General features: G+C 43.1%; 1 protein-coding gene across 3 annotated transcripts in view; it reads left to right on the plus strand.

Moving 5' to 3' along the window:
* LOC138797578 (BTB/POZ domain-containing protein 2-like) overlaps positions 1-13,148 on the plus strand; it is a 550,827-nt gene that overhangs the window by 93,289 nt on the left and 444,390 nt on the right. For all 3 annotated transcript variants that reach the window (XR_011363952.1, XM_069977918.1, XM_069977917.1), the window contains exon 2: positions 11,921-12,040. Coding sequence is in view for 2 of the 3 variants with exons in the window: in XM_069977918.1 (XP_069834019.1) it covers positions 11,921-12,040 (120 nt within the window). In the remaining variant the exon portion in view is untranslated. The remainder of the gene's footprint in view (positions 1-11,920; positions 12,041-13,148) is intronic.

Genomic DNA, 13,148 nt, shown 5'->3' on the forward strand with positions numbered 1-13,148 from the left:
GAGATTCAGGCCCTCTCCTGTAGAGAACCTTTTTTGAAAATATTAGATAAGAGTATTCTAAGACATGACTACTTGTTCACCACTAAAGTAAACACTGATTTTCATAGAAACCAAGACCTAATTCTTCCTTTTTGTAATTCACCATCAGATGACAATTGTCAATTGACAATGACAATTCCATTGCTTAGATGTCAGGAGAATCATCCATTATCTTGCTGTCACCAAAGATTGGATAGTTGATCATAATCTGTTTATACAGTACCAGGGTAAAAACAAGGGGAGAAAGGTACCTAAGGATACAATAGCTAGGTGGATAAAACTGGCTATAGCAGAGGGCTAAGCTGCACAAAAACAAACAATTCCATCTAGCACCAAAGCCCACTCTACTCGCAGGGTCTCCTCTTCCTAGGCAGAGAAAGCGGACGCATCACCTGACCAGATATGTAAAGCCACTACGTGGTCAAGCATAAATACCTTAATAAGGCATTATCGTTGGATGTTTCAGCAAATCAAGACTGTTCATTTGGCAGAAAGGTCCTGCAAGCAGTCATCCCTCCCTGAGACTGCTAATTTGGTAGGTCTCCATTCATGGTGCTGTCATGAAGGAGCATGCTGTGGAAATAAAAAAATTACTCTTACTGGTAATTCACTTTCCATGATTCCTTCATGACAGCACCACCTTAATTCCCCCCATATATAAGGATTAAAGGAAATTTAGTGCACCTTTTTATCATTTAGAATCACTGAGGGGTGGGACTGAGAGGGGCCTTTTAAACTTTTCTGTGTTCCTGTCCCTAGAGAGACGACCGGAGCTTTGTCCATTCATGGTGCTGTCATGAAGGATTTGTGGAAAGTGAATTCCAAGTAAGAGTAATTTTGTATTTTAAGGCTATATTCCCACTACAGGATCACTACGACGGCCGCTACTAATCATGATCATTATTAGCATTGTGAGATTGCTGCCTTTATGAAAATATGAAAAACTATGTAAACATGAGTTACTTATTAATCAGACCGACCTACAGTCTGGTTTCCTATAAAGTGAACTCTGCTAAATCAAACCCCCCAAATATTGCGTTATTAATAGGGATGAGCGAAGCCAGATTCGCAGCAAATCCGGGGATAAATTTGCTTCGCATTGCGAAACGAATTTCACCTGATTAGCTTAAAAAAATCACCAAACATGACGGCGGCGATTGCAGCTGTCTGTGTTGGCATACAGTTATTTGGTTACTCTATGGGAGAAAGGGATTATTAATAGTCCCTTTCTCCCATAGAATAGGGTAAAAATTGCTATTCAGCAGCTCTGTATAGTCCCTGCCTCTCCCCCTCTACACAGTTCCCGCCTGTTGAAGCAGACGGCACTCTGGCTGTAGATAGCGAGGAGAGAGAGGAGCAGGGGAAAGTGAGCTTAGAGAAGAGATAGGGAAAGGATAGGAAACGGCAGTTTAGAAAGTTGAGTTGGGGATAGTACATGTCTGTGGGTGTTTTTTTGAAGCTACTATTCACTGTGTATCTCAGAAAAAAAGTGTTTAAAGTGAATCCAGTGTGTGGCTATAAAAATTTTTTTCTACTGTTGAAGTCATTGAGTGAAGCCAACTCATTGGCGTAACAGTGTTTGGGTGCTGAAAAAGCCATTGCACATAGAATCCAGTGTTGGCTATATCTAACGAAAAGGTGTACTGTGAAAGAGTCTATGCAACACCACCCCACAGCCTGGAAGAACCGGGACCAGCAATCCTCATCTTGCCGGGAACAGCAAATGGCTGCGGTTACCACCTCACAGCCAGTATCAGAAAGCTAGGATTCTGCAGCCTCGCTTGCGAGTAGTAGGTCCCTCACATCGACCTCCTGCCTCCTCCGTCAGCCATAGTAGGCAAACACCGCCACTGATGAGACAGCAGTCACTGTCGTTAGCGATGACCAGGAGACACCAATACTCAACCACCCGATCGCACAGATGCTAAACGCCCACCTGGTGAAGCTCATCGCCCTGCGATCCCTCCCATCCCAACTTTTGGAGTCAAAACCATTTAGAGACCTGATGGCTTCTGCACATCCTAAATGGAGAGTGCCCATTCGCCACTTTTTTTTCAAACAAAGCAATTTCATCAATGCACCTATATGTGTAAAGAAAAATTGGCGACTCTTTGGACCTCTCTGTGTCTAATCGGGTGCACCTAAGCGCGGACATGTGGAGTTCGAGTTATGGCCTGGGGCAGTACATGTCAGTGACTGCCCACTGGATTAATGTAGTCCCTGGAGAGCTGCAGCGGCAAAAGGGAGAAAAGGAGGTGACACCTCTGTCTCCTTCAAGAATTGAGCGAGGACATCATCCTGAAAGCTCAACATCTGCCTCCACCACCTCGTCCAGTCATCACGCCACTGCACACCCAGTCAGAGTGGCGTACCAACTCTGCCGAGCCCAGCGCTTTCAGGCTGTCATTCACCTGCTCAGCTTGGGTGAAAGAAGCCACACTGGGAACGAACTCCTGCGGGCAATTGAGGATAACATCACAAAGTGGCTGACCCCTCAGCATTTGCAGGTGGGCAACATAGTGGCCGACAGTGGGCGTAACATCGTGTCTGCACTGCAGTGGGGTGATCTAACGCACATTCCTTGCATGGCCCACATGCTGACCCTCATTGTGCATAGGTTCCTTCCCTCCTTCCCAGGACTGAAAGATCTCCTGAAGATGGCAAGGAAACTGTGCACACACTTCAGCCACTCCTAAAATTCCAAGCTAAGTCCTACTTGGAATCCCCATGAATATCTCAGACCCGTTGCAGTTCTGGGTTGAAAAGCTGGACATCTGGCCACAGCTGTAAAAGTTTGTGCTTACCCTTTTATCATGCCCAGCCAGCAGCGTTGCATCGGAGAGGGTGTTCAGTGCGGCTGGGGCCATTGTAACCCCAAGGAGCACCAGGCTGTCTTTCCTCAGTGTAGAGAGGCTAACTTCTTTAAAAATGAATCAAGCCTGGATAGGAGCGGATTTCAGTTACTGATAACGTAATTGTTGTGTAACGTTTTAATGACTCTTGTGGTTCTTAATGGGGTATATATCACAGAGGCTAATGTCCTCTAAATGCGATATAAGAAACCTCAATAGCTACTACCAGCAGCTATCTGTTGCTGAAAAGCAAGTTCCTTTGCCTTGTTTAGAGTGCAGTTATCTATGAATAGTTGCTTATCAGTTTCTGCTGCCTAAAACCAGTAGCAGATGGGCTGCCGTTTTACAGCCACCGTCAGTACTATGGGGCGGTCGGATGAATCAAAGTTCAGTGCGGAACTACCTAGTTCAACTCTGGCACTATGTATTTCCCAAAGTCTACATAATACTGACAGGTCTAACAATCCGCTGCTTGTTTTAAACAGCAGCCCTGGAGCAACATGTAAATGCACAATTAGGGTGAGGTTTTTTTGGGAGTGACCAAAACGAGGGTGAGACGGTCACTCCTGTACCCCTTCAGGGGTTTCCCTGTTTTTTTAAGCTGGAGAGGGTTTACAACACGAGATATGTGCTTTGTTAAAGCATTAACCTGGTTCAATTAATTATGCAGGTCTTGGAAAAAGCCAGAAGCCCAGATTCATAAAGGTTTTGGAAGACATAATTTCTGCCATATTTTTTTTTAAAGGACATTAAGTGGGACATTAAGTGGGACAATCTTCTCCAACTTAAGGTTTTCTGAAAAAAAAAAAAGGTGTCTGTTCTAGAGCCCTTGTCACGAAAGCGCCGGACCGAGGTAGGGAACAGGACAAGACAGTGAGCCCTAGCCACTAGAACCCACCTCATGTCCCTACAGCTGTGGACAACCACGACGGCAGTCCCTACACTGATAAAGTGTAACTTAGAACAGGACAAAACAAACTAAATAAGCCAGAGTAGACAATCCGGGTCAGCAACGTCGGGCTGCAAAAGTACAAAATCAAGATCCAAAAGAGTAGTCAAAGTCAGGTGGTAATGTCAGGACAGGCGGAAAAACAGGAAAGTCAAGAAACAAAGCCAAATGTCAGAAATACACAGACAATAGCAGAGGTAAAAGCTGTAGCAGAGTATAACTCAATAGCCAGCAGGGAAATGAGGAGCTAGCTGATATTTATCTAGGATCAGGGACTGGGTCCGGCAGCTGATTGCATCAGCCCTGATCTTAGCAACCCAGCTCAGCTGGACAGGCCCAGAGTATAACAGGCAATGCGGGTGTGGCTGGGAAGCTAAGACAGCATTCAGACAGATATCGCAATTAAAAAAAACAACCATAGGCTCAGCGCTTCCTCTGTCGCCCAGCATGGACCGAGGAGCGCAAAGTCACATTCCTGACACCTCTTGGGCTAAGACATTGCCCCTGATGGGGCTTCTGCTTCACAGTGTCTAATGCTGTCCTGTGAGAGACTCATTTTATGCCAGTGAACCACTGGTGTCCAATGGTGCCCATGAAGACCATTTAATTTGATGCCCCTGATCAACCAATGTTCTTCAGACGTAATTTAAAGCCGCTAATTTAGCAATGTCCACTGCTGTCTTGGGACAAAAATGAGTTTACGCCGCTGATCAACTGATGTCCACTGCTGTCCATGGCGGAAATTGAGTGATTGACAGGCTGATTGACATTTTTAAATAATCAACATTTTTTAACTTTTGACACCGTCACAGCAACATGGGGTGAAAAATTTGCCCTTCTTTAATAGTCCCACTATTGTAGCTACTATAGTTTAACTGTTTTAATTGAAATTTGGTTATATGTAATTCGCGAATATTCGCAAATTCGTACGAATATTCGCAAACTTCCCGAAATGAATTTCTGAGTTCGCTCATCTCTAGTTAAAGTTTCATTTTTCAATTTTTTACACACAATTTTTTTTTTTTTTTGTTTTGCATTATATTTGTATAGTGAAATAAAGGTGTCATTACAAAGTACAATTGATTCTTCAACAAATTATCCTCCATACATTTCTGTACATGGAGAAGTAAAAGCGCTACGGCTCTTAGATAGGCAGGGAGAAACAAAAATGCACAAATGAAAAATGGCTGCATCCACAAGGCCAAAAGTCTGTGTCATGAAGAAGTTAACCTGATGAAGAGGAGGGTGGCCTCCTTGAAAGGTTGTTAAGCCAATAAAACAACATCCTTGATCCATATTACGAATCTATGTCAAATCCTGTGGAGAACTACAGGGCCCGAAATCCGCTGCGGTACAATGTATTGTCATTCCCTATTGCTCTACATTCTTGTAGCGGATTTTCATTCTACTGCGAGAATGTAGCCCCTGACTACTTAACCCACGTCTGCCAGGCTAATACATTTCCATCCCGCACTCCTGCCTGTCTCTTTGACTCCTGGCTTCCTGACGTCCCGCACCTTAGGGGTTGTGCATACGTGACAGTGTCCCCCTAAAGTAGTCCAGCAAAATCTGCATGTCAAAAGTTATTGATCCGGCTAGGTTTTACTACTGGGATCGGAGATATAGCCAGGAAGAGGATGCAGCAACAGCTTAATCCACTCCCCTGGCTGGCTGCTCTGAATGTCTAGGTTATGCGTCTCAAATTGTGACCCTCCAGCTGTTGCTAAACTACAATTCCCATCATGCCTGGACAGCTAAAGCTTTGGATTTGGCTGTCTGGGCATGATGGGAAATGTAGTATAGCAACAGCTGGAGGGCCGCAGTTTGGAGACCCATGGTCTAGGTCAGTGCTTCTCAAACTTTTTCTACTGGAGCCTCACCCAACAGACCAAGGCAATGCCTTGGCCTCACCAGATTGAGCAAGAGGGTGCCTGGGCCTCACCATCTGGTGAAAGTCCATTTAAAAGCTAAAAATAATGCTAGGGCTAGCTTACATCCATCTCCCAAGCTCTATATACTAAAAAAGCAAGTACAAAATATGCTAATGTTTCTAAAATGGAGATTTTTGCAAACAGCAAAAGGACTGTGCAGATCATAGTTGCTTTTGTGAAAACTGGCTTCCCAGCTGGGCCTCACCAACAACTAGGGGGCGCCTCACTGGTGAGAAGTACTGGTCTAGGTAGTCTCATAAACTACCACAGAGTCAGCTGTAACTGAGATACAGCCAGGAGTAAGTACACGTAGCATGGCTTCTGTGGTCTCTCCCCCAGCTTTATCTCTTCATCTCAGCCGGTCTCAGCAACTTTTGACCAGGGCTGTGGAGTCTGAGCTAGTTTTTGCTAGAAAAAAAATTCAGACTCCAGCTTAAAAAAAAAAATAAAATAAAAAAATTAATAATTGACTTTTTATATGGATTTTATAAATGTTCCTCATTAATATAGTTTATGTTCTTTCATTCTAAGCCTTTAGAACCTTTCTCATATTCATTTAGGTTCCTCCATATATCAGTAATCTGGTCTCTATTTGGCAGCTTGTTTCTGAGCTGGAAGAATCCGTTGTGTGGGTGGAGATCTGTGCTGTTCTTATCCTGGATGCTGGATGATTATATATGAGCAGTAGCAGAATATGAAGATATCCTGTGTAATGTAGAGAAGGAGGTGGAGGTAGATGAGAACCCAAAAGTAGTGTAGTAGTAGCGTCTGTCCTCAGTGTGGTGTTTTCTGTGTGTGCACGCTATGGCTGCAGCAAGCTGTGTGTGCGCTATGGATACAGCAGGCTCTGTGTGTGTTAGAGCGAGAGGCAGAAATTAAAGGAGTAGTCTAGGCATCAAGGAAAAATCCAGAGGGGACAACATGCTCCCAGTCATGTGATGTCATGCAATCAATCAGAAATGCCTGCTCAGCCAATCAGTGAGTGAGGTGGGACACAGCTGCAGTTACTGACTGGGTGGTAACTGAGTGGGTAGTTCCTAAGGGGCAGCGACGATTCTGGAGTGTGGATGCTGATAGAGAGCTGATGTGGGCCTATGTCTTACCCCTATATCACAATAGCTTACCTGTATATCATTATGGCTGACCCACTTAAAGTGTCACTGTCGTGAACTTTTTTTTTTTTTGCAGAAATCAATAGTACAGGCGATTTTAAGAAACTTTGAAATTAGGTTTATTAGCCGAAAAATGCATTTTTTTCATGAAAAAGCCATTTGAAGCTCTCCCCCCCCCATGTCTTCATTGTTCTCCTATGGAGAGAGCTAAATACAAGACCAAAACAGGACAACAAAGTGTTAATCTACAAATACATCGCCCTTTATCTCCTCTGACAGTCACCACTGACCTCTCTGAGCTCTGATTACAGCTGTCACCCAGCTCCATGCCTGTAATCCTCTGTTATCTGCTTTCTGCTGTCGGCTAACTCCCTCCACCCCCCTCCCCTCTCTATAGACCAGACTGGGTACGTCTGATGCAACAAGTCACAATTTCCTGATTTTTTTGCAGTGGATGGAAAAGAGGAGGGAGGAGGGGACCTGGGAAAATCTTTTTAAATGCAGATAATGGCATATTTGGCTAATAAACCCAATTACAAAGTTTCTTAAAATCGCCTGGACTATTGATTTCTGGGGAAAAAAAATAATAATAATAATTATATGACAGCGACTCTTTAAATCACTATAGCTGACTTGTATATCACTATGGACCCCACTATTTCACTTTGGCTGACCCCACTATATCACACCCCACTATATCACTATGTATATCACAGGTATCTGGCATTGTTGGTTTTTGTATATGGTGAATAGTTAGAAACATAAAAGATTGTCAGCAGGTGTCAGCAGGAAAAGACCACCTGCTCCATCTAGTCTAGTTCTGAGTCGTTCAGGACATGATGGCTGGAAAATAGCTGCATCCACTGCACACACACAGGATGATTTGCTTTGTATCTTTCCATATTACCTCAGAATTGGCCCCAGGATCTTGTAGGACATTACACAGAAGCTTCTGAGCCAGATCTACTTTACACTAGTTGGACAAATAAGTCCCCCAGTGTCTGACTGGATATTTATTAAGGAGATGGAGTCAGTCTGTAAAATTCAGGAGTCGGAGCTGCGGCTTAGCAACTCCACAGCCCTGCTTTTGACACAACTGACGTGTCAAAACCAGCAGCTCTATTCATAAGAGAGCTGGCTAGGCCTGATACGGAGAACGGTAGGGAGTACAGAGGTCAGACCCCTGCTATCTCCTCCTTTTTCCCTATCATGTTGATAGAGAAAACCTATATTTTCCTGGAAATCCCCTTTCCCCTTTCTGTGTGCTTCACAGATCAGTGCATACAACACACGGAAATGACAGAAATAACCTGCACCCTAAAAAAAAATAAAAAATAAACTGGTCACTTATAACTCACTGAATAGCAGTCAGCATAAAATAGCATAAAATATTTTTATGAATAACAGCTCAGGAGGCAGTGTCATGAAATTTTTTTTTTTTTTTTTTTTTTTTTTTTAAATATACATGCTTATACATATACATGCTTCATTTTATTTTTTAAGTTTCCTATGTTTAAATCAATCTTAAACATTCGGAAACTAGGTGACTCCCTTTTTCTCAAACTGTAGTCCATGCTTTCTATGGCCGATACCTCTGATCTTTTACAAAAAAAAAAAAAAAAAAGAACAAAAAAGACATAATGCAAGAAGTAAACTTGTTCCAGTACTTTGCATTGATATGGTATTAGTGTGTGTGTGTGTAGCATTTGTGTTACTAGCAGCAGCACGGTGGCTCACTGGTTAGCACTGTATGTAGCAGCATGGTGGCTAAGTGGTTAGCACTCTATCCTTGTAGCTTTAAGGTCCTGGGTTCATATCACAGGTTCTCTAGTTTCGACAGAAAAGTTGTCATATTTCTATGATAACGTAACAACTGTAGTGTAGTAGATAGAAAACAAGAAAAAAAAAATCTGTAAATTAGTGTATCACAGGCTGGGGCTGCTGAACAACTACAGCTTCTATCATGCCCTGATATTTGTCATGATGGGAATTGTAGTTTTGCTAAGCTTTACATCAGTGGTCATGGTACATTCCTGGAGATATGGCTGCTTTTTTTTTTTTCTTTCTTTTTTTTTTTTTTGAGGGTGCCTTCACATGTAGCGAGTCTGCAGCTGATTTCACACTGTCAGTTTCACAGGGAAATATGCTCCTATACTTGGTAACTTTACAGTCTATGGCCCTGCGTCCTTGCAGCTGATTTTCATTCCACTGCAAGAATGTAGCACCCAAACTCAGGAGAGGTGCTGCTTCTTGAAGAAAGTAGCCCCGGACAACTCCTTTCTTTTCACACATTTTTTTATGCAGTTTTTCAAGTTACACAGTTAATAGGGTTGAAGGAAATAGAAGAGGTCATCAACTTCAACCTATAAACCTGTGTTGATCCAGAGGGAGGCAGAAACGCCCATGAGGGCGATGCCAATTGTCCCATTACAGGGAGAAAAATTACTTTTCGACTTCAATATGAAATGTGAAATCTAGTGTCCATAACTTGTAAAATATTTATAGAGAAAAGGATTCAGGCTTCCCCTGTACTTATATAATGACTTGGCCATGACAACATTGTGTGACAGAGTTCTATAGTCTCACTGCTCTTACAGTAAAGAATTCACGTCTTTGCTGATGGTGAAACCTTCTTTCCTCTAGACTAGTGATGGGCGACCTTTTTTAAGCTCTGTGTGTTAAACTTCAGCAAAAAACAGCATTACTCGGGTGGTGTATCACTTCGACAACAAAACAACAACAACAACATAATTTAACAATGTTGATAGTTTAAATAACACAAATATATACCCCAGTCCCCATCCCTTCACCACCATACACCCCTAGTCCCCCTGCACCCTCATTCCTTCACTGGAATGCTCATACTCATACTCAGCAACTTGCTAAACGGTCAGGTGCGCAGGCAGGAGCATGGCGCCTTTGAGACTTGATAATTAGCTTGGGGGAGTGTGGCGCATTTGAGACCAAGACTGTGCTGCGCAGGAGTGTGGGGCCACAGCTTGCGTAGACAGCACAGGAGCATAGCGCCGCTGCACATCTAATTAAGAGTGTCGGTTAACATGGAGCATGCAAAGTCTTGGCGGTACCTGTGGAGGATACATTGGGCAGGGCAGGCCTGAGAGCACTGCCAGAGGATAAATACTGTAATTGTGTTGCCACAGGGGCATGCCGGCGCCCTTCTCGGCAAGCAGCCACGTACATGTATACGGTCGTGTGTCAGCAAAAATGGCTATGTGTCATAGGTTTGTCATCACGCTCTAGACATGTCCTCTTGTCATGATTACAGGCTTAGGTGTAAGGAGATCACTAGAAAAATTTCTGTACTGCCCATTCATATATTTAAACATTGTGATCAGATCGCCTTTTTTTTTTTTTTTTTTTTTTTTTTTTTTATAAAGTAGTTGTAGGATGTGCATCTTTTGGTAGAAATCATTTCATTTGTTGTGTTTTTCCTGCTTAGTAATATTATAGTTTGACCCCGTGATTGATGCATTGATCTCACAAAGGCAGGGATAGAAAGCCGTGGAGTTCTATGGGAGAACTCCCAATATACCCCAAGTGAGATGCAGCATAAAAAATATATTTTTATGGCAATTTATATATTTTTTTTTTATACCGGCTAACATCTGGCCACAACACTTTTTTTTTTTTTTTTAATTTTACCCAGAAAACACAATGGGCGACATGTATCCACCCCTAAAAGGCCTACTTTCTTAAAGAAAGGGGCTATTTGTGAATATTTTATTCGCAAAACGGCCATCTGCGAATAAAATATTCCCAAATCGCCCCTTTACGCCGGGTGCGCCGAGGGGGCGGAACGGGGGGCGCGGACTCAGAGTCCGCGCGATTTATCAGTTTTTAAACTAAATGATACGACGAAAACCTACTCCACCTTTCAGTCCGCCTCTACATAAATCTCCGTAGCGCCGGAGATGCGGGAACATTTATAAGTCCGGCGTTAAAAACGTTGGACTTAATAAATGTCCCCCAGTGCGTTTACAGTGGTATGTGAACGTTTTTGCCACCTTTTGGTCAAAATTACTGCTTTTGTGAACAGTTAAAGGGTTGTCCAGCATTGGTAAACTTTTCATATATAGCTATGGTCACATAGAAAATATACAATAGCCTATGCTTACCTCTCTGCTCCCCCAGTGGTCTGTCGGCGATGTCTCCGGTGTCCCTAACTGCAGCCACCGTCACTTCCAAGGCGAACTCCTCCCGGGAGTGACAGCCAATCACAGGCCATGGCACCAATCACAGTCAATAGGGGACACCAGCGACACCACAACAAGACAGTGGGTGAGCGTGAAGAGGTAAACATAGGCGAAAATGAAAAAGTGGCGTAGGAGAGAAGGGGTTAAAACGTTACTGTCATTTTTCAGGAATTTTTAAATATCAGTAGTTTAAGTGATTTTAAGAGACCCTTTAATAGGTTGTATTAAGCAAAAGATTTTCCTTCTGTACACAAAAAGCTGTTTTCCAACTTCCCCCTCACGTCATAAGAAGCAGGATTTCTGAGTCAATTGTGCCCTATGGATAGGAGAGGAGTCGAGGGGGATAACGGAGTACGGAGAGGAGAAAAGTCAGAACTGCAAAACACTACATTCTGCAATCTTCCAAGTTCCCAGATAAGCATTGACCTTTCTGACCTCTGAATCCCGCATTTTATCTGCCCAGTCTCCAAACTGTACAGCTGCTTGTCTGCTCTCCCTGCTTGTTCACCCCCCTCCATAGGTTAAAATTGGGCTCAGCAAACCCATATTCACTTTGCTTTTCTGTAATGTAGACCACTTTGCCTGATAACGAGCAAATAAGAAATGAGGGTGATAGGCTGGAAAATAGCTTTTCGAATACAAAAAGAGGCTTTTTGCCTATTACAGAGTTTCTTAAAATCGCTTGTACTATTGACTTCTGCTAAAAAATTTAAATGACTGTTAAACTTAAATAACTAAAATACAGGTACAATTTTTGTAGGATGCCTTTGTGTATTTGTGCTGTGCACAGGTTCATATGTTTTGTATGTTTTATTTTTCTTAGGTTTGTTTTGGCAGTTGGAAGTGCGGTCTTTGATGCCATGTTTAATGGAGGCATGGCTACAACCTCAACAGAAATTGAATTGCCAGATGTTGAACCTGCTGCTTTTCTTGCTTTGTTAAAGTAAGTGTTTCTTGGACAGCTATGTACTTTATATAAAAGCTTTCAAATTATTATCACTATTGCTTATTTTCTTTGAGACCAATCACTTCTTCTCGATCCATATATTTGTATAAATGCAAAAGATAATAGCAGCAACCCACATCTCCCACAAATGTCTGAACTGAAACATTGGTTATTTTGAGTTTGGAGGGGTTTGAGAAAATAGATTAGAAACAGAGATGAGCGAACGTGCTCGTCTGAGCTTGGTACTCAATCGAGTATTAGGGTACTTGATGGTACTCGTTACTCGGACGAGCATCTCGCGATACTCGAGGAAATCTCATCATCCATTTCCTGTAAGTTTGCGCGCTTTTTTGCAGCTAATAAACATGCAGGAGACTCTTTGGTACATCCCGCGATGACGTGGGACCCATACATGTCGATAGCAGCGATTGGTTGGCCAGATGAGATGACCCTGCCATATAAAACTCGGCGCCGGCAGTGCTCGCTTCAGACGCATGCTGTGAGAGATCAGGGACAGAGCTGCTGCTGGTCAGGGAGAGTGTCAGTGTAGGATTTAGCGTTCCAGTAGGCAGGGAATACTAGCAATATAAACAAACATACCTTTTCAGGGCTTAAAAGCTTTTATTAATACTATTACTACAGACTGCTGGCTGGGAGTTGCAGTGCTGCTACCGCGATTTAACCACCACACTGTGGTGACCGGCTGCTAGCAGAAAGGGGGCATTAGGTGTTGCATACACACCCCTAAGAAGTGCTCAGTGTACTCCTTTTTGATTTTGGGGCTGGTGGTCCTGGTGTACTGCACTGTATAGCTGGGAGTTGTAGTGCATCTCGCATAGAACTTACTTCACTGCTCATATTGTATTGGGGTGACAAAGCGTGTGTACAGTTGTTGCCCATACCAGATAGCACCACCTAAACTAGTGTGTACTGCACTGTATAGCTGGGAGTTGTAATGCATAGGACTTACTTAACTGCTCATTGTATTGGGGTGACAGAAAGTGTGTACAGTTGTTGCCCATACCAGATAGCACCATCAAGCCCCCCCCCTAAACTAGTGTGTACTGCACTGTATAGCTGGGAGTTGTAGTGCATCTTGCATAGA

Source organism: Dendropsophus ebraccatus, chromosome 7 (assembly GCF_027789765.1).
Source record: "Dendropsophus ebraccatus isolate aDenEbr1 chromosome 7, aDenEbr1.pat, whole genome shotgun sequence".
Classification (NCBI taxonomy): domain Eukaryota; kingdom Metazoa; phylum Chordata; class Amphibia; order Anura; family Hylidae; genus Dendropsophus; species Dendropsophus ebraccatus.